Here is a 23,834-nt window from a genome sequence, read left to right as displayed (position 1 = left end):
ACAAAATAGAAAAATAGAAAAAAGACAGAAAAATAAAAAATAAAACAAAACATTGTCATGTGCTCAACAGAACATTAGGGAGGATTCAAAATATGCAACAATAAACTTCCATTTCAAGAAAGGACATATATTAATAGAAGATATTATATTCATGACTCTTCATCTTTTCTTTGCTTCCCTATAGGCTATTCCTTTGTATTCTGCTAGTGCACTTCCCACTAAATTCCCCCCTGCCCCTGCTTTAGCTCTCTCTACCTTCCCCAAACAATCCACAGCCAAGCACACACACACACACACACACACACACACACACATATATATGTGTATATATACATTCATACCCACATTATATATGTATATATATTTATACCTGCACACATTTACATACACATACATATATCTATATGTACATATATAAATGTACATACATTTACATATATATGTACACATAGGTAGACATTATGAATTATTTTTTCTGACTTTTCCCCCAGTTACTGCTACACAATTCCTTTTTCCCTTTGCCTTTCATGTGTGTGAGTCAGGAATGGAGAAAAAACTATTTTCGAGCAGGGCCAACACTATTCAGTTCTCACCACATCCTGTTTCAAATAGAACTTGAGCAAGATTGATGAACATAGGTTAAATTCAAACAACATTATTAAGTGTTTATTACTACATACAATGCAGTTTGCTAGATACTGAGTAATAGAGAAATTTAAGATGGTTCTTTTCTGATTAGAGCTTATAGGTTTGTTCCATCATATTTCAGTTATGTCTGGCTGTAACCCCATTTGGGATTTACAAATATAACCTAAATTATAATGCCAGATTTCCCTACAACTCTTGTCTGGTTTTAAATTATGATTCTCTAAAAGGTATATTAATTATTCCAGGCATTACTGAGGATATTGAAGCAATGACTTTTTTTTTCTTTTTTAAATTGAATTTTATTTTCAGTTTAAGTTCCCTTCCCTCTCCTACTCCACCACCTAATGAATCAATAAGAAAAACAAAATCCATTAGAAACATATATTTGCAAAATTTATTTCCATATTAACTAAGTCCATAAAAAGGGAAAGAAAAGAAAAAAAGGAAAGGAAATAAAAAAGAAGAGAAAATATGATTCAATCTCTACTTTGACTGTATCAATTTTGTCTTTGGAGGTAGATGGCATGTTTTTTCAAGTCCTTTGGAATTGCAGTTGGTCATTATGTTGACCAACATAGCTAAATCTAAGTTGGTAATTTCATAAATTGTTATTAATGTATAAATTGTTTATCTAGTAATCTTTACTTCTCTTTATATGATTTCATGTCTTCCTAGATATTTTTAAAAACTATTTCCTACATCATTTCTTTTTTTAATTAAAACTTTTATTTTCAAAATATATACATGCATAATTTTCAACATTCATCCTTATAAAACTTTGTGTTCCAATTTTTTCCCTCCCTTCTTCTCCCTCCCTCCCCTAGATGGCAATATATATTGCACACACACTTATAATATATATATATATATATATATATATGTATATATATATATATATATTTTATTGATAAAAATGCTGCTCATGAAAAATCAGACCAAAAAGGAAAAAAACAAAATGCAAGCAAACAACAATAAAAAAGTGAAAACACTATGTTGTAGTACATATTCAGTTCCCACTATCCTCTCTCTGGATGCAGATGGCTTTCTTTATCACAATAGCTTTGGAACTGGCCTGAATCATCTCATTGTTGATGAGAGCCACATCCATTAGAATTGATCCTTTCTCATTTCTTATAGCACAGTAGTATTCTATCACCTTCACATACCAGAATTTGTTCAGCTATTTCCTAATTGATAGGCAATCTCTCAGTTACAAAAAGAGTTGCTATAAATATGTTTATTCATATGGGACCTTTCCCTCTATATTTTATTTCTTTGGGTATGTATCTAAAAGCAATATTGCTGCACAGTTTAATAGCTTTTGGGGCATGGTTCCAAATTATTCCTTAGAATAGTTGCACTAATTCAACAGCTCCATCAAGAGTGCATTAGTATAACTATCTTTCCATAGTCCCTCCAGTATTTGTCATTTAAATTTTTTATCTTTATAGTCAATCTCAGAGGTATGAGGTGGTACCTCAGAATTATTTTAATTTGTGTTTTACTAATTATTAATGATTTAGAGCATTTTTTCCACATGGCTATTGATTACTTATTTCCCCTTCCTCCCTCCCCTCCCCGAAATGATTTCTACTTTAGTGTTCTGAGAATTGATACAAGAGTTTCTGAAGAAGTATGATTCATAGATTAGGGATTAGAAAAATCTGTCTTGTGATTTGACAGTATATTCTTTGTGTCATCTAACTAAAATGAATTCAATATTTATAGAAATTCTAAGTTAATTCTCTTAATAAAAGGTGATTCTTGATTTAATTGTTTTACAAATCTAAATTTTCAGACAAAAATTTTCTGTATTAAGGTATACTTCTAATACCTTTTTTTCCCCAGGAAATACTTTTAGAACCTTAAGGTTAAATCTCTATAAGAACCCTCATAGTCACAAAATTACAAGATTTTCAGATCTGGAATGAACCTTTAAGCAGCATGGTCCTGTGGAATAAATACCGACAACCCTGAGTTAGGACTTATGTCATAAAATTCTGGATATAGAGTCATTAAGAACTGGGTTTCAATTTGGTCTCATTATCTCATCTTTAAAATATAAGAGTTGAAGTTGATGACTTCTAAAGTCTATGATCTAGTTCTAAATCTATGATCCTATGAATTATTAACAATAAGGAAGTGTGCCATATGAAACTACAAAGCCAAAGAAAAATGCCACTAAGCTCCTTCTTTCCTTAAAGGGTAATAAAAAGAGATGGGGCCTGAACCAAAGGTCACTCTCACTGTACTGGTAGGAGGCCCCTTGAAAGAAGACTTTGTAAGGAAACAGGGCCAAGATCACAGTGATTGGAAGTCTGGGGAACTCTGGAAAAGTGGTGCTTTTGTTGGTATTTAATTCAATTAAATTCCAAGCTAAATTTAGTTATTATTTTGAATTTACATACTTCATGCATGCTTAAATCCTTTACTCAGTCCTCCCTCATTTCTATTTCCTTTCAATAACTGATACAACTGCAGACTTGCAGTTTTGACTTATTAGAAGACAACTGGTTGTTAAAAAAAATAAGTTTACATTTTCCAACTACAGTTCCCTGTGACTTATTAGAAGACAATTTATTGTTAGAAAGCTAAGTTTGCATTTTTCAAGACTGACAATTAGCTGCTTCTCTCAATTTAATTCTGCAAGTATCATGAAGTACCATACTAGGGGCTGGAGATAAAAGACCAAACTAAAAATAGATCTTTCCCTCAAATAATTCCCATTCTACTCTGCTTGACAAATTATGAGCACAATATTAATACATATAATGACAGCTTCATTGCTGAGGGAGTTATCTCTGATTCATTATGGGTCATTCTTTAACAAAGGTGCAAGCATACCCACTACCACAATCAAGATCACTTCATTTGATGACATCATTGGGCAATACCTTGATTTTTACAACTTTGATTTAGAGAATCACATATACAAATACAATGGGTTACACTAGGTCTGAAGGATGAGATTTCCTGCTGGGACATATATTTTATTCTATTTTTTAAAAATGTTGTTCACAGTTTCAATTATGTCTGACTCTTCATGATTTCATTTGGACTTTCCTGGCAAAGATACTGAAGTGGTTTGCCATTTCCTTCTCCAGCTCATTTTATAAATAATAAACCTGAAGCCAACAGAGTTAAATGCCCTAGCCAAGGTTACATAGATTTTAAGTATCTGAGGTGACATCTGAACTCATGGAAAATGAGTCTTCTTAACGTCATGTCCTACACTCTATCCATTGCTCCACTTAGCTGTTACTCAGTGAATTTTATTTCCAGCAGCTACTTGATTCAGCTTCCTGAATCCTATTCCCCCAGTTCTCCTCTGCTTCACTTTGAGGGGAACTTCAAAGGAAGAGGCCAGATGCACTAGAATTGATCTAGTCTGTGTGTCTGAGATGAAACCTTTGCCAGTAGCACTTTATAAATTCCACATTCAGCTCTTGGAAAGTAAGCCTAAATCCATTCACTATGCCCTCCAATCTAACAAATGTAGATAGATGGCTACTAGAATTGAAGTAATGACTCAAGAATTTAGTGTAAACATAGCTCAGTTTATGAAACAAAGGCCGCAAAACATTAGTTGTGAATGAAGTAAGGAGATTGAGGAACTTGGAATCAATTTTCCTGAATTTGAATTCTAATCTCAACTAATGCCTTTACTTCCTTATTTATAAAATGGCTTTTATAAATCCTTGTATAACCATGTTATAGTGTTGTTAATGCTTTGTAAAACTTACACTAATAAATAAATGTGCATGCCATGATTTGCTATCTAGAAGTTAATTGCTTCTAGGAATGAACACTTTGATCTTTTGATCTATGAGTCTATGTGACATAAATTCTTTCTAGCAGCAACACATAACCTTCTGAACCAGTGTGCTTTTTAGAAGCAAAACATTTGTGACATGATCTAGAATACCAGAGATGATGCTGACTGGATTTAGGAGAGATTACATTCTGATTGGACACTGCTAAGGTCAATGAAAGAAGATAAACAAGGTACACTAAGATTATTTACTGGGTTTGTTTTGATCATCTCAAGAAAAATATTATATGCAATACTTAATGTATATTTCAGACATGTATATATACAGAAAAACATACCTTTTATACACATACATGTATACTCTGTATCTTATTATGAGCTTCACAAATGCAAAAAAGAACATTGGCTTACACTTGGAAAAGTAGAGGTATATTAAATTGTGAATCTGTATAACATACATTATTTGATACAATATATTAAAATTTGTATTATGTTTACATTAAACAATCTACTATCCCAACCATCCTGTTTATTGGTCTCCTTTTGACCTTCCTTCTGATCTTTTCTATAAATTTGAAAAATGTTTCATTGAACATTTACCTTTTTTCCTTGTTCTATAGTTATCATTGCTTTCTCCCACATGTCCTCCTATAAATTTATTACCCTTGTAAAAATTAGTATGGAAAAAAATTATCATATTGTTGGTTATTTTTAAATATGTATAACTCATTCTATACCCACAATCTACCACTTCTCGGATAAGAAATGGGAAGAATATTCTTGCACCAATCTTCTGGAGTTGTGTTAATTTTTGCATTAATTAAAATTGTGTTTCAACATGATTTTTCTTTATAACATGGTAGTTACTGTACTGTGTTCTCCTGATTCTGCTCACTTAACTGTGCATCAGTTTATACAAAGTTTTTTAATTTTTCTGTTTTGTCATTTCTTATAGAGCCATAATAATAACTATTAACTTCATATAACATAATTTGTTCATTCTTCTACTGATCAGCATCTATTTTTGTATTCCCAGTTGATTTCTATAACAAAAAGTGCTGCTAAAAAAAACTCCTGTATATTTAGTTCTTTTCCCTCTGTGTAATTTCTTTCAAGTATATACTCAGGAATGTATTTTTGGATGAAAGACTGGTGACCTTTTGCTCAGAATTTCAAATTGCTTTCCAGAATGATTTTATCAACTTACAGGGCATAACTTGATAGATAAAAAATATTAGATTTACATAAGAAAACTGAAATCTGAACTAAAATGAATTAAATCACTTTATTTCTCAGGATCTCAGTTTACTCCTCTGGAATGTATATAAAGAAGTAGATAAAGTAAGGAAGATATTTTGGTCCCCTTTAGGCAGCTAGGTGATTCATAGAACATTGGGTCTGAAATCAGAAAGATTCGTCTTCCTGAGTTCAAAGCCAGTCTCAGATACTTATTAGCTACGTGATCCTGAGCAAGTCGCTTATCCTGTTTGCCTCAAATCCTTAATTGTAAGATGACCTGGAGAAGGGAATGGCAAACCACTCTAGTATTTTTGTCAAGAAAGCCCCAAATGTAATGACAAAGAGTTGAACATTACTGAAGTGACTCACCAGCAAAAAAAAAAAAAAAAAAAAAAAAAAAAAACCAAAAAAAACAGTTCTCTTTAAAAGGTCTGAGTTGGAACCTAAATGTGGCTTTCTTTTATTCTTACTACTAAATTTCTGGAATAGCTGTGATGACAAAGTAATCAAAGTTTTTAAAGACATGAAAGTAAAGAACTCTTCTACATAAGAGGAAATCAAAAACAAAGAAAGAAAACTTCTTTTTAAAATGATGACAAAGAACGAATAATTGTAAAAGAAGCAAAGCAGATCTGGATGGGTGGCACTGGTAATACTGTAGAGGATTCCTGTATATCTTTGGTGAAGTTGCTACTTCTGAATGATCACCAACATGCTTTGTATGATGCCATATATGATAATGAGTCAAGAAAGAAGAGCTAGTATTTTTTATCTGAGAACCTAAATGTACATCTTTAAAAAGCAAGATAACTTTTCTAATTCTAAATTCTATACTAGTTAAAAAATATTTATAGGTTTTGTACATGAGTAGCAAGTAAACAACTTGGTTCATACTAAGGAAAGGTTTATTACTTGGAAAGAAATTGGGAAGCAATGTAAAGTTTTAGTCGAAGGGGAACCTTTATAAAAGCTACCCAGAAGTTGCTTCTATTTCTGAAGATGCATCACTTGGAAGAAAGTAAAGTTCTTACCCCCTTTTGTATCTTCCCAGAAAACAAAGAAGATGAGAGTAATTTAAGCAGCCTACCATTGATTGCCATTAGACTGTTCCATACAGTTAGTTATATATAGAACCCAAGGAATGCCTTCATATTACATTTTAACTAAAAGAAATGACATTTTATATATATTTATTGAAGAACTAAGATGAATACAATAGTTAATATGAATAGGTTAGGAGATTACAAAGGTTAGCTGATTGAATGCCTTAAAAATATGATCCACTGTTCAGATACCAAACTTCATTCAATATTATTTAGAGCTGAACTTGATTACAATTCTTGAAGTTCTTGTGTTTGTACAACTAAATTTGACTTTAACACATCTATTGTGACATGGCAGTACTAACATACATATATGTAAACATATATACCATATATAGATATAGATATAGATATGTATATAATGGCAACAACAAGACTATATGATGATCAATTCTAATAGACGTGGCTCTCCTCAATAAGGAGATGATTTGAACCAACTCCAATTGTTCTACATCTAATGATTTGTCTAATTCTAAATTCTATACTAATTAAAAATAAATTTACGGGTTTTGTACATGAGTGGCAAGTAAACAACTTGGTTCATACTAAGGAAAGGTTTAGTGCTTGGAGAGAAATTGGGAAGTGATGTAGTAGTTTTACTCGAAGGATAACCTTTACAAAAGCTACCCAGAAGTCACTTCTATTTCTGCAGCTGCATCAGTTAGAAGAATATAAATATAAATTTACGTCTACTCCCAGAGAGAGGACAGTGGGAATTTAATGTGAACTACAACATAGCATTCTCACTCTTTCTATTGTTTTTTCCTTGCATTTTGTTTTCTTTCCCAGTTTTTTTTTCCTTCTTGATCTGATTTTTCTTATGCAGCAAGATAACTATAAATATGTATACATATATTGGATATAACTTATGTCATAAGATATTTAACATGTATTGAACTACCTGTCATGTAGGGAAGAGAGTGGGGGAAAGGAGGGGATAATTTGAAACAGAAGACTTTGCAAGGGTCAATGTTGAAAAATTACCCATGAATATGTTTTGTAAATAAAAAGCTTTAGTAAAAAAAAAAAAAAAAAAAAAAAAAAAAAAGATATGTGTATAACTTGGCATTGAAAGTACATTTATGTAATATTTGTCCACTTTAGTATCCATTTCTATAATCTACATGACTTCCTAAATGAGGTAATTGTTAATGCCTTTTTATTTTCCATTGAATTTACACTATAGAACAAAAGTAGGAGTTAAATGTTTATCATGTGTGATTTGTAACACTAAAGATATTTTGAATAATGTACTTTTTTAGTTTTAGTTTTAATTTCTTTAAATTAACTGCAAAGTTAGAAAAGAAAAAAAATGCCATATATATGGTAGATCATAAGAGTGGATTCAATATAAAGCAATAAATTCCCATTTCAAGAAAGTTTAAATAATAAATACTACACATTGTTTTCAGAGATGTACAGCTTTTCTTTGCTTCCTTGTAGGTTTTGTTCTCTTCTTTGCACTTTTAATCTTTTTTTTTCCCTTCCCCACCCTCACAAAAAAAATACAATTAAGCATGGAGATACATTCACAAATACATGCACACGCACAAATACATATATCTTTAAATAGAATAATGTAGATTATAATGGCAATTTGTATATGAAAAGACTTTTAAATAGAACATTGTTTATAAGATCAAACTCCCTATTCCTACTGCATTGATCACCTTGCAATAAAGCATATGATTCTACCCACCTATCCCCAGAGAATCTGGATTAAACATTTACACACATATATATTATAATATTTATATCTATATGTTTATTTTTTTGCTGATGTTGAGCCATTATTTAGTTGTGTCCAACTCTTTGTGACACATTTGGAGTTTTCTTGGAAGGATAATAAAGTTGTTTGCTATTCCCTTCTCCAGATCACTTAACAGATGAAGAAACTGAGACAATAATGAAAAGGTCTAGATTTAGAGAACCAAAATGAGATTAGGGTTTGTAGTGGTCAGGGAGTTAAGTGATAAGGTCTAGTGGCAGGTTTGGGGTTCAGGGAACCAAACAGAGAAGTGTGGCTCCCTTGTACCCCCTTGGGATTTGTCCCAACAATGGGTAGGGAGTTTTGGGGTCTCCCTTCTGGCAGCACGGGGATTCTCTGTAAAGGAATTTATGGACCTGAAAACCTAGATTGATAAAAGAGGTTTATTATAGGAATTGGGAAGTAAGGTTAGAAATTCTGACAGAGAGGCATGAAGTCTGCTTAGGGAAATAGGTGAGGATAAAGAGAGAGTGACATTGGAAAAGAATATTCTAGGGGTCAGAAGCTCCTTGGCATACCAAGCATGGCATAGTTAGCATGTTTGGAACCTCTGCAAAGAGAGGGTTTTAGTTTGGTTCTTTTATAATGGGAGCTTTAGTTGAAGGGAACTCGTGGGTGGAGCCCCAAATTGGCTCATCCCTGGATTTCAGCTTGAACTAGAATTTGAATCGAATTCAATGAGTTTCAGGACTGAGCCGACCCCACCTAGATAACAAGGATGAAACTGTTTGTCCCTTGGGGCAGGGTCCCTCACTAAGGCGGAGTCGAAGGATATTTTCTCCTTTAAGGATTTTTAGTTTTGGGGTCCCCTTTTCAATAGTGTTAAATGACTTGCCCAAAATTATAAAGCTAGGAAGTGTCTGAGGTCAGATTTGAACTGAGGAATATGAGTTTTCCTTTCTTTGGACCCAGTACTCTATTCACTGCTCTACCCAGTTGTTTATATGTGTGGGGATGGGCGTGCATTATAAACATATGTGTATGTGTACACATGTTCACAAAACAGAGCTGGTTTAAAATTTTATCCATATAAGGATATTTGGTATGGAAACTTCCCCCACTAATACAAAGGCAACTGAACTATAATTTGGGATGATACATCTATAGAAAAAAGGGACCTAGGGGGTCATATGCTCCAAATCTATTTACAGATGAAGAAATCAAGACTCAGAGCAGTAAAGCCACTTGCCCAAATTATAATCTTAGGGATTAACCCAGGGCACTCAGAGAATAAGTAATTTGACTATGGAGATACAGTCAGTTTATGTTATGCTTAACACTTGAACTCATGCTTTCCTCTCTCCCTTTGGTCAAGCTAATTCGTGCATTTGAGACCTATTTGAGCTCCTTCAAATCAATTGAAAAAATGATTTTTGGATCACTTGTCAAGAAAACTCAAGTTAAAATGTAATACTTCCTCACTCATACTGGAATCCCTGTTCTATCCTCTTCATGAAGCCCTTGCTCTCAAAGTTACTTTGTATCTATTTTATATCCATTGTACATATTTTTATGTAATAGGGCATTGTCAATGCCCCAATCACTTCAGATGAAGTTACCTATTTGGAATATGTAAGGAGATCTATTTCGAGCATACAGGAGAACTGTCATTTTTATAGACATTCCGAGGTAATCTGCTATGTTGTTGGGAGCAGCCATTTGCCACTGGCTACAAAACCAGAAACAATCTTATCTTTAGAACTATCTGATTGAATATAGTCTGTTATTTTCTCCATTTCTATCTAGTGAAGGACTCTTTCATTTGCAAGAGTTGATATTATGTGCTAAGAGGAGAAAGTCTGAGGATCACTTTGCTTTCCCCTTATGCCATGAGGCCTCAAGAAAAGATATTTGACTTGCCTTTTTTCTCCTCCTAGATTGGGAATTCCACTCCCTCTGACTAGAAGTGAAAAGTATAATGTTTATCTATTTATTCCCTCTAATTCTTGCAATATTATTTGTCTACTTACTTTTCCAATTATGTATTTCCTGAATGATATATGTTATCCTATTTCATCTACATTTTATACATCTTTATGAGAATATATTACAACTTCCTTGGGTTTACCCATATACTCTCCTTCATCCTTTGAGATAGCCAAAATTTTGATTTTTTGGAGGTTGCAGTGTTCTGTGATTAAATGACACTATAACATAGTATCACTGGGAGAATATTTGTATTTAAAAAGATCAGGTTTTCTACAAGATAACACAACTTATAATTTGAAAGTGCCACAGTTTCTCAAGTACAAAATAGCTTCTTCTCTTTCTCATGTTCATTATTGACATAGTGCCAGTTGAAGATATATGGGTATATGTACTTATCCACTTGCCTTTCTTAGTCTGAAAAAAATATATTCTTTGTGAACTTCTTTTCCCAGTTATCTTTTTGCCTTTATTGTAGACTTGGTAAATTAACACACATCTATCAAGGCATCAAAATATAGTTTATCGTTCCTCAATAACCATGAGGTATTACTATTATAGCAACAGCAATAAGCATTTGGATTTTATAGCAGCTGTATGGTAAAGTGTTTCTTTCAGATGTTTACTGGCTATTTGACTCCTCAGGCAAATAAGTAGCTTACCCTTCCCCCCTGCCAATTCTGGTTTCTTCATCTGTGAAATGGGGATGAACATAACAGTACATTCCTATTATTGAGTTTAGAATAGTTTGGTGGCACAATGGATAGAGCAGCAGTCAGGGAGTCAAAAAGACCTGAGTTCAAATCTAGTCTCAGATGCTTACTAGCTGTATAACTGTAACACAAAATCTTACAAACATGTATGTTGAAAATTATCTTTACATGTATTTAGAAAAATGAAACAATATTAGATTAAAAGAAAATAAAACAAATACACTCCTCTCAGAGAACTGGGTTTAAAGCAGAAAAGTTTGTTTTTTTTCCTGCACTAGTGTCCTTATACTGTCTCTTCCTTATCTTCTCTACTTTACTGATTTCAAACCCATATGAATTTTTAAAATGGGTTTAGATTAAAAAAAAAAAACTTGTAACTGTTATATGATTAGTCAGTTGGAGCTGAAGCACAATGAAGAAGGTGCTTTATGAAAATATACCAATGTCAGGACTCCTCTGCTCTCACTTTCCCCACCAGGGCCATCTCCAGTCATCCTGATCTGTATCTTGCCCCTGGACTCAGATGGCTGCCGAGGGGGAATGAGGTTGGTGACTTTGCACAGCCCTGCCTTATTTAAATCCAATTTACATGTCACAGCATCAGTTCCCTGATGGGAAGGACAAACAACAACAACCTGACACTGACCTCTAGTGGTCTAAAACTCCTCTCTAAAAGGCCAGTTTAGCAATGTTCTTTGCTCTACCAATATAGCCAAAATTAGGAAACAGCTCAGTGAATCACAGAAAAGCAGGAAAGTTTTGATAATTTTCAGATCAAACATAGATATTTAAAGGAAAAAAGCAGACTGTGAATAACAACACTATAGTTTTATCTGTAATATTTTTAAACTGCTTAGAAATATTCACTTTTAATGAATATTGATTAAGTTCAGGATTTTTGTTTTTAATTTTAAAGAAAAAAAGAAGAAGAATCTTGATATGATGGAAAGAACTCAGAGTTTGGCATCAGAGGACCTGGGTGCAAATATTGTCTCTCTCCCCCATATTCCCTGTGTGATCTAGAGCCAGTAACTTAGCTACTCTGGGCTGTGGTTTTCTTATGTAAATGTGCCCATATATAATCCACACATACATGCATACATATATACGTTTTTACATAGAAATATATGCACATTAAAATAAACATTGACTCTTCCATTTCCACTTATGGAATAGAGACAAAAAATCTTGAACTCATATGTACAAAGGTATGAAACACCAACAGGATTAACCCTAGCAATATGATCTGAATTTTAATCTTTAAAAATACTAGTGAATCTCTAATAGTTTTTATAACAATAAAAATAGCAAAGAACAATAATGTTTTTAAGCCAGCTACTGTGTCAAGTTTTACAATCATTATGACATTTTAATCCTCACAATAACCCTAGGAAGTAGATGCTATTATTATCCTCATTTTATAATTGAAGAAACTAAGGTAGAGGTGAGAGGTGTGCCCAAGATACCATAGCTATTAAGGGTCTGAGACCATATCTGAACTCAGGTCTTATTGATTTCAGGTCCAGTGCTCTGTTTACTGTCCCATCCAGCTGCCCACATAAGTTTTTGATCAGAAAAGAGTGATTCTATGGGACGAGAGGAGGTTAAATTTGGCTGCCTCTTCTAAGGCCCAAAGACATCCCCCAGAACACAAATGGAATGATATCACTCAGCCTGAATCCTCCTATGCTAGAGGGCTCTGGATGATGATTCAAAACCTCTCTTAGGTTCTTCTGAACATAATGGTTGCTTTTAAGCTCTTTATTTTACAATTCAAAGGGATAAGTTATGATGTGATTTTATACCTTGAAATATACCCTAGCCATGTTGGACTTTATTTTCATATCATCAATAGGATCTGATAATTTATTCACTGTTTCTAACCCAAAGTTCTTACTTCTGAAAAAAAGGGAGGGAGCAATGGCAGGTTTTTCAAATAATTATTCATTTATATAAGATTATAGTTTTTCTTTTAATTTATAAGTAGTTGTTAAGGGATTCTACATTCTTTCCTTTTATAAGCAAAAACAACTCAATTGATGCCTCTTGATATTTTTAATGAATTTTGTTGTTTTTCAGTCATTTTCAGTCATGTCCTACTTTTCATGACCCCATTTAAGGTTCTCTTGGCAAAAATACTGAAGTGGTTTGCCATTTCCTTCTCCAGATCATTTTAGAGATGAAGAACTGGGTTAGTGACTTGTTCAGGGTCACACAACTAGTTAGTATTTGAGGCCAAATTTGAACTCAGGAAAATAAATCTTCCTGACTCCAGGCCTGGTGCTAAATATACAAAATCATTCTTTTACTCCCAACTCATCAGATACCTAAGAACAAAATGCTATGAATTCTTTTTTTTTAATATTTTATTTTTACATTTTCAATAATTTTATTTCTTTCAAGCACATGTAAAGATATTTTTCAACATTCATTTCTGCAAAACTTTGTGCTCCAAAATTTCCTCTTTCCCTCTTTTCCCTCTCTCCTCCACAAGACTGCAAAAAATCTAACAAAAGTTAAATATGTAGTGCTATGAATTCTTGCTAATGCCTTTGCCCTTAGTTTGTAAACTTTTAGCTAAGGTCATCTAAATATGCTTTTCCTTTTGGGGATGGAGGACTGGTCCTGGATTTTTGCTTTCATTGATGTAGGTCATTCTTAGGGAGAAAATTCCCTCTGCCAATCAATTAAACAAATCGCAAACACTAAGTATCTCTTCTGAGCAAGGGGGTATGGATAGAAAGATAAAAACAGTATCAATCCTTGCTCTCATGGAGTTTCCATTATTTTGATGGAAACAAATATATATATATATGTATGTGTATATATATTCATATATATTTGTTCGGTCATTTTTCAGAAAAAATCTAACTCTTCATTGAAACCATTTGGTGTTTTCCTAGCAAAGATATTAAAATGGTTTGCCTTTCTCTTTTCCAATTCATTTTACATATAAAAAGTCTGAGGCAATCAGAATTAAGTGACTTGCCCAGGATCACACTGCTGGTAACTGAGATCAGATTTGAACTTATGAAAATGAGTCTTCCTGACTACAGGTCTGGCATTCTATCCACCTAGAGATCCAGATACAGACAGATGATGAATATATACATACATATACATATACATATGTATATCTATGGGTATAAATGAAAGGTATTTTAGAGAAGAAGGGTACTAGAGATTGGGGGTGGGTTAAAGAAAAACATCATCTACAAGGAAATGCTTGAGCTGAGTCTTGGAGCAAGAGAAGGACATTAGGAGGTAGGTTGATAAGGAAGAGCACTATACATTTGGGGAATGGTCAGTGCAAACGAAATTGAAATTTATGTGTGAGGGAAAGCAAAAAGTCCACTTTGATTTATTTGACTGAAAAGTATGGAGTAGAGAATAATTTATATTGAAGCTGGAAAGGTAATTTGCAATCATGTGGTAAAGCTCCTTAAAAGGCAAATAAATAGCTCACTTTTTATGTTAGAGGCAATGGGGAGCAGTAGGAGTACATTTAGTAGAAGAGTGACAAAGACAGATTTTTGTTTAATGAAAGTCACTTTGGCTGCCATGTGGAGAATAGAGTGGAGTGGGGAGAGATTTGAGGTAGGAGACAAATTAGGAGTACTTGGGAATAATTCAGGTACTGAGGTGTTGAGGTCCTGAGCTGAGAGGGTTGACTGTGTGAGTAATGAGAAAGGGATAGATGCCAGAGAAGTCATAGAGATGAAAATGCCAAGTTTTGGCAATTGAACACACTTTTGTGTGACAGATAATAAGGAGAGGAGGATAATCAGGCATTTTATTGATATTTTTGATACTAAAGTAGACATTCTGGCAGAATTCAAAAAACTGTTGACTCTTTAGACAATATTAAAGATAATGCAAACTAAATTATTTTGCTGTTGTTGAAGCATGTTTGATGTTTTGTGACCCCATTTGGGGTTTTCTTGGTAAAGATACTGGAGAGTTTTAACATTTTCTTTCTCCAGCTGTTTTTTTTTTTTTAAAACAGATGAGGAAAGTGGCTTGCCCAAGTTTACACAGCTAATAAGTTTCTGAAGTTGAATTTGAAGCCACTTCCTCTTAACTCCGGTCTTGGCATTCTATCCCCTGCACAACTTAGCTGCCCTGAAATTAAACATTTGACAAAATAAATCTTTCAGAGTGTATCTACACATATAAAATGAAAAATTCAAGGTAAATTTCCATATAAATCAACCCCAAATTCCACTTTCTGTCTCAAAATTTTGTTGTGAAATTTGTTGTTATCTAATAATATCTCTATATTTGTTTCATATGATCATACCCAGATTTTGAGTGCTCTTTTATTAGGACCAAGATATGAGTGCTCTTAACATAATCTGGCCAATCCCCCACAAACTAAGGACACAATAAATACAAAATGACAAGAGGAGTAACTTTAATGAAAATATGAAAATAATGATATGAAAAGAAAAGTGAAAACTCACTTTTCTGATGATTAAAACCATAAGATAAAAGTACACATATAATAAGATAATATGTGACATAGTATACTTAAAAGATGACTAGATTTATTAAAATCTATGTTATAATTGAAATTATAGTTGAAATTTTGACTTTTCTACTTATTACCTGTGTGACACCTTAGGTCAGTCATAATTTTTCTGTGATTTAATTTCCTCATTTATAAATTTATAATATAATATATATAAGATATTTATAAAAATAAATAAATTTATAAATTGGATTAGTGAGTTATCTCTAAGGTTTCTCCATTTTTTTTCATTGTCATGCCCCACTCTTCATGACCTCTTTCGGGGTTTTCTTGGCAAAGATACTGGAGTGTAGATTTTTAAATATATGACAATATTTATTATTTATATAGTGCTTTAAAGTTTGTGAAACATTTTTACTTAATGTTATTTCATTTAATTTTCACAACAACCATGAATTATGTGCTACATTATTCCCAATTTATAAATGAAAAAATTAAGGCAGAAAAAAGTTAAGTTATATGCTCATGATCATATGCTTAGTAAGCATTTGAGGCAGCATTTGAATCCTGATCTTCTTTCCTCCAGGCCAACTCATTATTCTTTCTAGCTACCATGTAGAAAGTCAAAAGAGTAATTTATTTAAGAAAAAGTCTTTTGGGGAGGTGGGCCCAAGATAGCAGAGTAAAGGCAGGAACTCCCCAATCTCTTTCCCAAACTGTTCCAAATTCCTTTCAAATAATGACTGCTTTAACCAAATTTCAGGGCATTAGAACAATCAAAAAGATGGATGAGAACATTTTCCAACTGAAGGCAACTTAGAGGTTCAGCAGAAAAGGTCTGTGGCACCAGGGTGGGAGCCCAGTACACAAACCCAGCATAGGTCTTGCCTTAGCCCCAGCTCCTGCTCTGACCCCAACATCAGTGAGGTTTCAAAATCATCAGCAGTGGGCTAGAGGTTTCTGGACCTCTCAGCCTGGAACCCCAGGGAAAGACTAGGAATGTCAGTGGAGAAGGTCTGTAGCAACAGGGTGGGAGTCTGGTGTGCAGTCCCAGTGCACCCTCAGCCAGCAGAACCCTAGCCTCAACCAGCACACTAGATCTTATATTATGGGGTAGGGACACCCTAACAGCTCCAGGGGGAAAAAAGAATGCTTGTGCTCAGATTTCCAGAAGGATTTCTGAAAACAGTTGTACAAAACTCCTGAAGCTTGGAACAGTGTATCCTCCATCCTGGAAACAGTCTTACTTTAACAAACAGTTAAAAGCTGAGTAATAGGCTAGGAAAATGAGCAGAAAACAAAAAAAAAGTTTCTGATCATTGAAAGTTATTATGGTGACAAGGAGGACCAAAACACACATTCAGAAGATGATAATAAAGTCAAAGCTCCTACATCCAAAGCCTCCAAGAAAAATAAGAATTGAGCTCAGACCATTGAAGAGTTCAAAAGGAACTTTGAAAATCAAGTAAGAGAAATAGAGGAAAAATTAGGGAAAGAGTTGACAGAGATGCAAAAGAAACTACAAAAAGCTAATGAGAAGAATGCATTAAAAAGCAAAATTGGTCAATTGGGAAAGCAGGTATGAAAGCTGACTGAAAAAAAAATTCCTTAAAAAATAGAATTGAGCAAATGGAAGCTAATGACTTTATGAGAAATCAAGGTACAATAAAGTAAAACTAAAAAAAAAAAAAGAAAAAAATGGGAAAAAATATGAACTATCTCATATGAAAAAACCACTGACCTGGAAAATAGAAATAGGAAATATAATTTTAAAATTATTGGTCTACCTGAAAATCATGATCAAAAGAAGAGCCTGGACATCACCTTTCAAGAAATTATCAAGGAAAACTGTCCTGATATTCTAGAAGCAAAGGATAAAATAGAAATTGAAGGAATCCATCAATCACTTCCTAAAAGATTCCCAAATAAAAATTCCAGGAATATTATAGCCAAATTCCAGAACTCCCAAATCAAAGAAAATATTGCTAGCATCAAGAAAGAAACAATTCAAGTGTAGTGGAACCACAGTCAAGATAACACAAGATTTAACAGCTTCTACATTAAAGGAACAGAGGACTTGGAATATAATATTTTGGAGAACAATGAAATTAGAATTGCATGAAGAATCACCAACCCAGCAAAACTGAGTATAATCCTTCAAAGAAAAAGTGAAACAGAGGATTTTCAATTGTTCATGATGAAAAGACCAGAGATGAATGGAAATGGAGTATGATATTTGTAATTCATTAGAACTTTCTTATTTTATGGCAGTTAGAAGGAGCATTTATAGACAGATAGACAGAGGTAATGGATGTGAGTTGGATATGAAGGAATATATTTTTAAAGAAAATGATGAAATTAAGGGGTGAGAGAGGAATGTACTGAGAGAAAGGGAAATGGAAAAATGGAATAGTGCAAATTGTCTGTGCCACAATAGAGAGGCAGAAAAAAAAAAAAAGCTTTTACAGTGGAGGGGAATAGGGAAGTAAAAGGGGGAATAAATGAACCTTACTCTCATCAGAATTGGCTTAAACAGGAAATAACATACATATTCAATAGGGATATAGAAATCTATCTTACACTGCAGGAAAATAAGAGGGGAATGTGATGTGGAAGAGGGGCAGTGATAAAAGAGAGGGTATATTAAAGGAGGGAGTGGTCAATAGCAAAACACTTTTGAGGAAGGATAGTGTGAAAGGAGAAAGAATGAATGGAGGAATACAATTAGCAATAGTAATTGTAAAAAAAAATTTGAAACAAGTTTCTCTGATAGAATATTATTGTCCTCTCGAAAATGATGAGCAGGATGCTCTCAGGAAAAAAAAATTGGAAAGTCCTCCATGAACAAAGTTAGATATAGTATATACAAAGTAATAGAAATGTTCTGGAATGATCAGCTGTGAATTGCTTTGTTATTCTCAATAGTACAATCATCCACAACTATTCTGAAGGACTTATGATGAAAAATCCTATTCATACTCAGAGAAGGAATTGATGAAGTCTGAATACAGAGTGAAGTATTCTCTATCTTTCTTTACTTTTTACCTTAATTTTTCTTGAAAGTTTTTATTTTTATTAGGGTGGGAGAGTTATATTTTCTTTTATAACTTGACTTTTATGAAAATGTTTTGAATAAATTCACATGTGGTTTTCTTAATTGTGGGTGGGGATAATGGAGAGAACTGAGAACTCAAAAATCTTTAAAAAAATGTAAAAAAAAGTTTTTGAATGTAACTAGGGGAAAATATTAAATAAATACATTTTTAAAAAGAAAGTCTTTTTAAAGCCACTAAGTAGAAAAGAAGAAATGGGACCATATTCCCTTTGCTTCTTTGATGTAATTTTAAAACATAAAACTTCAGATGGTGTTTATTCCCAAATGGCAATTTTTCATATACTTGTGTTTAGAGTGGGCCAAAGCAAAATTGTGAAGTATGCTAACTTCATCAACTGCCCAGCCTCTCATTTCTCCCTTCTTTTTTTTTTACCTCCATCATCTGTTTGAGCCCTACTTCCATTTATAGGCATTCTGTTCTCTCCCTCCCATAAAGAACTGTTCCCAGAAAAGCATCTGATATCATCTATTTATACCTTAATTAGACTTTAAGTTAAAAGGTTGCCCTCTTAGAGGGTATTTGCCTCTTAAAATCTGTCTCTGATAAAGTCTTCCTAAGCTCTGTCTACTGCACCCATCTTCCTATCCCAATGTAGGCTTCTCCACCATTCTGCCATCAATGAACATTTACTTTGTTTCTAGTTATTTGCAACCACAAAAGTCTTACTGTAAATATGATATTTCGGTGTGTATGTACACACACACACACACACACACACACTTTATTTTCCATCTTTGACCTTCTTGGGATATATCTCCAGCAGTAGATCAAAGGGTATTAACATTTTAATCAGTTTCTTGGCATAATTCCAAATTATTTCCCAGAATTTCTTAGACACATTTACAGGTCAATTCACAGCTAATTAGGCATTTGAGGAGGAGTTTCTCTATATCACAAGGTTCTTTACTCCTCTCCTCCCCTACCAACACCACCTTAATGACTTCCAAGTACATTCCATTCTCTACTTTTAGAAATATTTTTCTGGGGGATATCGCTCAACTTGTTTTCCCATACAATCTTTTTTTTTTTTTTTACCATGTAAACTATGGCAACTCTACAGTGTATGCCAAGAAAACTGGGCATCTAAGCCCTTGGAATTCAGGAGCAGCTTAAGCCAGCTAGAAAACACAGGTTTTGCTTTTGCTTTTGTTTTTGTTTTTCCCTAATATCTGACTAAGCTATCCCAGAACATGATCCTAGCAACCCTGGAAAGTGATAGGAAATAAACACAAAAGGAACACTTGGTCCTTTTTGGATTGGTTCTATTTCTGCAAAATAGAAAAGGAGAGACATTACTAAAGCTTTGAAATACACATCTTACCCTTAGACAATGTAATGGACCATTACATGTAATTATTTCTTCTGCTTGTTTCTTTAATTTCTATCATCCAGTCTAATTCTTTATCTTACAGATAAGAAAACTTGAGACCCAGAAAAGTTCTGTATATAAACCAAAGCCATACCAGTAATAAATGGCAAAGATGGGATTTGAATCCAGGACTTCCTTATTCCAAATCAAATACTTTATGCTCTAAATCATGCTAAACAAATTGTTGTACAAGAATATAAGAGAATTTGATGGTAAGAGCTAACATGTGTAAAATATTTCTATTTAAAGCACTATAGAAGTATTATTATTATGTTGCATTTAAGAAATAATGAATATGTCCTTCTATATTTGAAAGTTAAATTTTCTATTCTAATCTTTTCATCACAAATGCTTGAAATTTCTCTATTTTATTTGATATTCATTTATTTTCCCCTGAAGAGTTTGCTAGATAGGTGATTCTTGGTTGTAATCCTAGATTTTTTGGTCTTCGGAATATCACATTTCAAGCCCTTTGATTCTTTAACATAGAAACAGCTGAATCTTTCATTATCCTTACTGTTCCTCCAGAATACTTGAATAATTTCTTTCTGGATACTAGAAATATTTTCTCCTTGACCCTGGAGTTCCAGATTTTGGCTAATTAATTTCTATTCTATTCTATTTCTACAATATCAGAGCAATTTTTCTTTTTAATATCTTGAAATATGATGTCTAGGATCTTTTTATTTTTAATGTTTATTTTAATAGTATTTTATCTTTCTAAATATATGCAAAGATAGTTTTCAACTAGGTGGATTTCAAGTGTGATTGGTGGATTATTTCAATTTCTATTTTACCCTCTGATTCTATAATATTAGAACAGTTTTCCTTGATAATTTCTTGAATGATGATATCTCACTCTTTTTTTGATCATGGTTTTCAGGTCGTCCAATAATTTTATGTATCCATTTTCCAGGTCAATTGTTTTTCCAGTGAGATATTTTACATATTTACATTTACATTACATTACATTTTACATTTCTTTCCTTTTTTCACTTTTGGTTTTGTTTTATTATTTCATGACTTCCCATAAAGTCATTAGTTTTCATTTGCTCAATTCTAATTTTTAAGGAATTATTTTCCTCAGTTTTTCTGGGTAGGTGATTCTTGTTAGTAATCCTAGAATGGATTTTTGGAATGTAATATTACAACCCATCTGATCTTTTAATATAGAAGCCACTAAATCTTGGGGCTTCACAATACTGGAATTGTTTCCTTCTGACTGCTATGTAATATTTTCTTCTTTACTTGGGAACTCTGGAATTTGACCATAATCAGCTTTCATTTTGTGATCTCTTTCAGATGATCTTTTGAATGAATTCTTTTAACTTCTATTTTATTTCTAGAATATCAGGACAATTTTTCTTGATAATATCTTGAAATATGATGTCTAGGATCTTTTTATTTTTTAATGTTTATTTTAATAGCATTTTATCTTTCTAAATATATGCAAAGATAGTTTTCAACATTTATTTCTGCAAAACCTTGTATTTCAAAATTTTCTCCATCTATCCCCTCCTTTACCTATCAGTAAGTAATCTGATTTAGGCCAAACATGGAATTCTTCTAAGTATATTTCCATTTTTGTCATGCTGTGCAAGAAATATCATATCAAAACAGAAAAAACCATGAGAAAGAAAAACAACAACAACAGGCAAACAACAACAACAAAAAGTGAAAATACCATCCTTTGATCCATATTTAGTCTCCATAGTTCTCTTTCTGGATGTAGATGGCATTTTCCATTACAAGAGTATTGGAATTTAGGCTCACTTTTTTTATTTAAACTTCTTTGAGTGTAGCATTAGAATAGAAGTCAAAAAATTCAAATGTGGTCTCAGACACTGACCCTGGATACTTAAACTCTGCCTGCCTCAGTTTCCTAAAGTGGACAATATAAATCATAATGGTACTCACCTCCCAAGTGCTTAACGCAGAGACTGTCGCATAGTAAGCATTTAATAAATGTTTGGGCTATTTGCTACCGTTTCCTCATCTGTAAAAATAGGGATTAGACTTGCTATCCTCTTTCCAGTTCTAAATAAATGGGCTATGAACATATACCAAGCTTTCTTTCTTTTTTTTTTTTTTTTTTTTTTCTGACAGTTTTCAATTTGTAGCTTCTTGATGATGCTAGTGACTAGAGCGGGCGACCTCATGCTGCAGATCTCCACTAAGTGGCAGTAGAGCTATGGATACCCAGGCAAGGTTGGAGGAGCGACCCGGGGAAATGAATTCTGAGCTGGGGCAGAATGTCACTCGCTCGCGCACTCACTCCTGCAGCTGGAGACAAATGCTTGAGTTTCTTCCCATCGCAACAACCATCTGGGATCTAGGAAAAATTTGGTGTTCCCGAGAAGCAAGCCTAAAAGGTCAGGAAAAGATGCTACAAATTATCTGCATTAAGTAAATACCTTCCCATCAGTATCCGACTGGAATCGTGGGTGTGAGGAACTAACTCCTCATAAGGAAATAATCAAAAGCATTCACACATTTTGCCATTTAGTGACAGAATCAGACTTTTTCTTTGTAAAAAGATCAATTCCTTAGTTCCTTTGTGCCTATTACCCTAATATCATACTTTGGGAAAGTTTTCTAATTTCACCGTGCCTGAAGTGTCGGTTAATTAATCGCGAAGTGATTAACTCCAATTTATGTTTGTTCATGATCGTTTTCATGTTCTTTGTGTTGTTTTTCAATCATATCTGACTTTTCATGACCCTATTTTGGGGTTTTCTTAGCAGAGATACTGGCGTGATTTGCCATTTCCTTCTACAGATCATTTTACAGATAAGAAAACTGAGGCAAACAAGGTGAAGTGATTTGGCTAGAGGGTCACATAGCAGTATCTGAGGCCAATTTTGAATTCAGGAAGATGCATCTTCTTGACTGTGGTTTGACACTCTAGCTGTCACAATAAATTTTTGGTTTCTAATTGCCTCTAGATCCTCTTGGGCATTTTAAATCTTTCATAACTTAATTCTCTTTTACCTTAAAGTCTTTTTAGACTTTGTTTCTTTTTTAATAAAGCATTTTATTTTCAAAACACATGCATAGATAGTTTTCAACATTCATTCTTGAAAAACCTTGTGTTCCAAATTTTTTTTCTCCCTTCCTTCCCCATCTTCTAGATGGCAAGTATTCTGATATATGTTAAACATGTGCAATTCTTCTATACATATTTCCACAATGCACAAAAAAATCAGGACAAAAAGGAAAAAAATGAGAAAGAAAACAAAATGCAAGCAAACAACAACAATAACAAAAAGTGAAAATACTATTTTGTGATCTGCACTCAGTCCCCACAATCCTCTCTCTGGGTGCAGATGGCTCTCTCCATCACAAGACCATTGGAACTCACTTTTAAAAAGAACCTCCTCAATCAGAATTGATCATCATATGATCTTGTTGTTACTGTGTACAGTACACTGTCTACAATACTGTGTACAATAGAACTCTCTTGGTTCTACTCCCTTCACTCAGCAAGTCTCTTCAAGCCTTTCTAAAATCATTGTACTAATTGTTTCTTATAAAACATTCTGCTGGCCGTTTCTTACAGAACAATAACATTCCATAATGTTCATATACCATAGCTATTCAGCCATTCTCCAACTGATGAATATCCACTCAATTTCTAGTTCTTTGACACTACAAAAAAGGCTGCTACCAATATTTTTGCACATTTGGGTCCTTTCCTTGCTTTACGATC

General features: G+C 33.4%; 1 protein-coding gene across 1 annotated transcript in view; it reads left to right on the top strand.

Annotated features, from left to right (window-relative positions):
- Nucleotides 1-22,691, top strand: part of MEP1A (meprin A subunit alpha) — a 70,521-nt gene extending 47,830 nt beyond the window's left edge. The window contains 1 exon segment of the mRNA XM_012549101.2: nucleotides 22,232-22,691. Coding sequence (XP_012404555.2) covers nucleotides 22,232-22,253 — 22 coding nt within the window. The 3' untranslated portion in view covers nucleotides 22,254-22,691.
- The last annotated feature ends 1,143 nt before the right edge of the window (nucleotides 22,692-23,834 follow it).

This window comes from Sarcophilus harrisii, chromosome 4 (assembly GCF_902635505.1).
Source record: "Sarcophilus harrisii chromosome 4, mSarHar1.11, whole genome shotgun sequence".
In the NCBI taxonomy this organism is placed as follows: Eukaryota; Metazoa; Chordata; class Mammalia; order Dasyuromorphia; family Dasyuridae; genus Sarcophilus; species Sarcophilus harrisii.
This window is presented reverse-complemented; position numbering and strand designations above follow the sequence as displayed.